The sequence below is a fragment of the Cyphomyrmex costatus genome, unplaced genomic scaffold (assembly GCF_001594065.2).
Source record: "Cyphomyrmex costatus isolate MS0001 unplaced genomic scaffold, Ccosl1.0 scaffold70, whole genome shotgun sequence".
Taxonomy (NCBI): Eukaryota; Metazoa; Arthropoda; class Insecta; order Hymenoptera; family Formicidae; genus Cyphomyrmex; species Cyphomyrmex costatus.
The window spans coordinates 846795-851689 of record NW_017280267.1 but is presented as its reverse complement, the minus strand read 5'-3'; the positions used below and the strand labels follow the sequence as shown (position 1 = coordinate 851689).

General features: G+C 32.4%; 1 protein-coding gene across 1 annotated transcript; it reads left to right on the top strand.

Annotated features, from left to right (window-relative positions):
- On the top strand, positions 1-1848 carry LOC108780382 (uncharacterized). Its single transcript, XM_018548064.1, has 4 exons — positions 1-183; positions 293-540; positions 1227-1363; positions 1436-1848. Exons 1-4 carry the CDS (start codon positions 170-172, stop codon positions 1556-1558), a joined length of 522 nt encoding a protein of 173 aa, XP_018403566.1. The 5' UTR covers positions 1-169; the 3' UTR covers positions 1559-1848.
- The last annotated feature ends 3047 nt before the right edge of the window (positions 1849-4895 follow it).

Genomic DNA, 4895 nt, shown 5'->3' with positions numbered 1-4895 from the left:
ATGCATACATGTTCTGTGTAACATTGTAGCTACTGGGAATCAACTTGTTGGTTTCAATATTATCAAAGCTGAACCAGTCGAGCGGGTACCACTATTCGGGAATCTTGGTGTAAATACAAGCAGTTTTAATCTACAACCTGTAGGTTCGTTCTCGCAATCACACATCAGTATGCAAACATTAAGGTAAAACAACAAGATTAAGAGATTACAGAATGAATAGAATTAGATGAAAGTATACAAAACAGAAACTTTACATTCAAGTACCTGTATTTATACACTTATACTCTTTCAGGCCTCAAATGTCACCAGGGCGAACACCGTCCCCTATGGATTACAACCCATCTCTGGTGCAACAATCATATCAACCAAATAATGTTACACCAATAATACAACAACAACAACCAAATATGTTGAATGTTCAATTTTTTAATGAATCACCGTTATCAGATCAATCGCAATTAAATCAGCAAGAATTAAATTTATTATTAAATAAAGTAACACCAGAAAATCAAGGTGGATTACAGCCGTTAAATAATATCGGTAACTTTCTATTTATTATAATCACATTGTTTCTTTATGAAGTATAATCCACATTTGATTAATACAACATTATCGACATTCGATTAATAAAGAAACATTCAAATATGTTAGACGTTTAATTCTATAATCAGTTGTAGTTACCAGAGCAATCGCAATTAAATTAAAAGGAATTAAACTTGTTACGAGTAACGCCATATAATCAAGGCGATTTACAGCCGAACATAAATTAGAATCAAGTTGCAGTCTTTTTCTAATCTTTCAATCTTAATTCTACAAACTTGTTAATATTTGTTCATGTAATCCATAGTGAAGGAGGCTTTCTCTTTTTGTATACAAGCTACAAGGTCTTTACATTAAACAAACGTTTACGATTGTAAATATTGTAACTGTCTTAAATTTAACATAGCCCAAAGATTTTTTTAATGCTTTTTCAATCTCTTCTTACAAAATGAGATATGGTGATAATGAGAATTAAACCCAAGATCCGCTAATTGTGAATTAACCGTTTTTGCACGGAGTCACGCGTTACCACATTTCAAACAATTATTTGTGTTGTGGGCTACATTCAGAAACTTTACGCGGTTATTTTACTTTTTCATCGAATATTAAACAAAGATAAAATAATATATGATTTCACTCGAGTGTGGAATTCTTTGGATACAATCCTGATGTATCAATCTTTTTAGATACCGCAGGAGCCTCATGTCTGCTAGACATGGACAGTCAGCAATACAATCTGAACTGGAATTCCTCCGACTTTGTGGATTTTGGAAACCTCACCGCAAATTTGTCAAGTGGATTATTCATTTCCGATTCTATACAAGTTAATATTTGAACAGAGTATTTGTTGTTCATACAATGTACAATTCTTAAATTAATTTGTATCTCATTTTAGCCTGAAGCGAACAACGCCGAAGAAAGAAACATGAACGAGCGTATTTCTTGGATAAATGTTAACCAAGAACTTTCCGTTTTGGATAATAAGATACTCGCAACTAATCGAGAAAATGACGGCTGAGAATATAACTAAAGCAACTTTTTATCAAAAAATATATTTGGTACTACGTAGTACATAGAAGCACTACTATCTGCTACTATTACTATGAGAGAGAGAGAGAGAGGGGCGTTGCAGCACATCTTTTAACATAATGTTATTGGCTTAATGCTAGATTGGTCAAAGAAATTATGATTAAGAAACTCACGTTTCAACTACAGTTTTATGTACATTAGTGTTTTCTTCACTGCCTTTGAAAAAATCGATTATTTTTCTCATAAGAAATAAGCTAAAAGGACATCCATGTCCAACACAAAAGCATATATAAGGAGACATAAAAATTTATTTGAAATGCAATCTTTTCTTGTTTACACTTATATTTAATTTATAGTTTATACATTGTTTAGGAAAATGTATAAACTTTCATGACAATGAACGAAAGGAGATGCTCTGCTCTAGTTAGATATTTGATATACAATTGTTATATACTCATCGATGAGCATTAGCTGAAACAATATTATAGAGTTTTAATATTCAGTTGCTTGTGATATACAATTTATCTGATATAATTAATCGGTACCACCAATTCAAGATAAATTGCTCAGCCCGTGATCTGAAATCGATATTGGCGCGAAGTATTCGTTTTGCCAACGTTATAAATTGAGATGTTATTAAAGGAATGTTCATGTACGAAATACTGATTGTGTGGTGCGTGAGGTAATGCTCTGTCTGTGATCAAAGTTCATAACTTGTTCTTCATACGTATATAAAATTGTACAATATTTTTCGCGATAAATGGAATTACGCGCAAAAGAAATTGTGCCGAAATGAACAAATTTACAGGCAATACTGTAAATTATTAGATTAGATATAAACTGCGATATAAAGCATGCGTTTTCTATGTTTACTGTTATAACAGCTTTATCTTTTTTTTGCACACTTACGTTTCTACAAAATCGCACTTTGTACATTTACACACTTGATATGATTTTTATATTAAGGATTAATGTAAAGAAAGGGTGTAGTAAACAAAATGTTGAAAAGTCATCGTACTCAAAAATTTTCGATGAATGTTCCGTCCATGGTACTTTCATTTTATACATGTTTACAGAAGTTTTATTTAAAAAAAATATATAATAATAAGAGAAAAAAGTGCAATTCTCTTAATCTATCGAACAATTTTATTAGATTAAGTAACATAGCAATGACAATGTTTTGATATAAAATATATTTTTACAATCACCTCAGGTAATTTATTATTGTAACGTGCAGGAAATGTTATAAGGAATCATCTTATATCTAAAAAAGTATACTTTATTATTTGCCATATACCTGTAATGTAAATAAAAAAGTTGTTATAAATATAAGATGTGATATTTGACTTTAACAATTTCATATAAATTTTATGATTTTATTGCTGTTTTACATTATATCATATGTCATGCATAAATGTGTTCTTTCATAAAAGCATTGTCGTAAACATTAGAAGGAAATTAAACGCAATAGAAAATGAAAAAACAGTAAAATGATATATGTACACATCGATCCTTAGTTTACTGTGTCGGATCATTTTGTGAGCACTTAATATCCTGTTTAAAGATACAACAAAAGTGCATATTTACAGTTACGACTGCATATTTACATAACATCGATCGATAAGTAGCGCTCTCGTGTACTTAGCATGAAAAAGTCGGCAGTGAACGCTTGGATTATTTCAATGTAAAAATGTAGCTTACATACATGTGTATATATATATATGTATATATATAATATATATACGGCATACAACTGTGTCGTATAATATTACTTTACAATTTTTCTCAAGCAGCGTCCCTGAATTGCACAAATGTATTCACAAGGATGTAGCAATACATTATGCAAGTATACGACATATATAATCCACAAACGGGGAAGAAATAATTTGCTTCACACACATGTGAAGAATAAAAAAGCCATCCGTATTGTTTTCCAAAATGTATTTACTTAAAAATACAATGAAAGTTTCAGTTTTGATGGAATGGGCAGAAATATATAGTCTGTGGTGTGTCGGTTACTTGTAATACGTTGAAAGAGATGATGCAAATGGTATCCTGTACAAAAGTAGCTTGAACAAGACTTATGAACACACAAACCAAATTCTTAGCCTAGGATTTTCGTTTATATTAAATCGTGTGACACACATGTCGTTTACCAGATTTGATGTCTTAAAACTTCTTCTCATGCTTACCTAACAAATGTAAGGGTGTAACGTTACGTGGGCGATCAGCCTGATTGATTGTAAGACCCGTTAGCACCAGTAAGTGAATTTTGTGAGTCGCGTCGAGTACTCGAGCGCGAAGAAGAGTATCGTACTCTGCCGGGCTTGACACAGTACAAAACGCAAGTCTTTCTTTTATCTTTTCTTTTTTTTTTTTCTTCAGGATGTATGTTGCCAACGGGGCTTGGCATTGTATTTAATAAAATTAAATGGACCTATGCTTATAGTATGTATAGTATAGTATACTATGAAACGCTAAAGTACTGATTTTGCTCAGGCACCTGTACTTAAAGATAGTCCTTTGCCAACTTGTCATCGTCAAGTTACTATCTTGAAGTAAACATGTGTAAATACAGCAGCGTATAAAATCGTAGATTAACAGAGACTGCCGGAGATGGTACGAGCTGCACGCATCACAATGACATCGATCGGCTTTGTTGGACGCGTTACATACACGACGTTATATGAGGAGAATTCGAATTTCTTTTTTCTTTTGCACCATCGAATCGTCCAATGGTAAGAGATTTTTTGTAAGTATCAACATTATACACGAGTCCAACCTCCATCTCCTTGGTTTCCATACAGAGGGATTTTAGTCCGTGTGGTTTTCGAGCAGCCTTTACTGCTCATCTCTCCTCATAGTTTTCAGATATTAAACTCATCACTACTTACGAGAACGAATTCATTTTCTCTGATCTAACTGCGTTTTATTTAACTATCTCATTCGAAAATATTTGTACATTAAAACGTGGGACATCTTCTCGCATTCAAATTATCGTTACCTTTATTTAATTATTATGCTGCTATGGTACAATGGTATAACCGCAATGTCTCTTCACCCTTTTATCTAACAGTCTCCCGAAAATAAGTAGCGACACGGACACGCCAATCGCAATGATTCGCCGACTCTTGCATAAAGAGAAATCTTTTCAGTTGTTGAACCAGCAAAACAACATCATCAATATCGTCAATGTCAACATTGTGTAAGTTTGTAAAAATTTTTAAACACCATCGCCAAATCTGGTGTGTTATATCGTCATTAAGATATCGAAACGTGGACTATATATATATATATATATATATATATATATGTGTGTGTGTGTG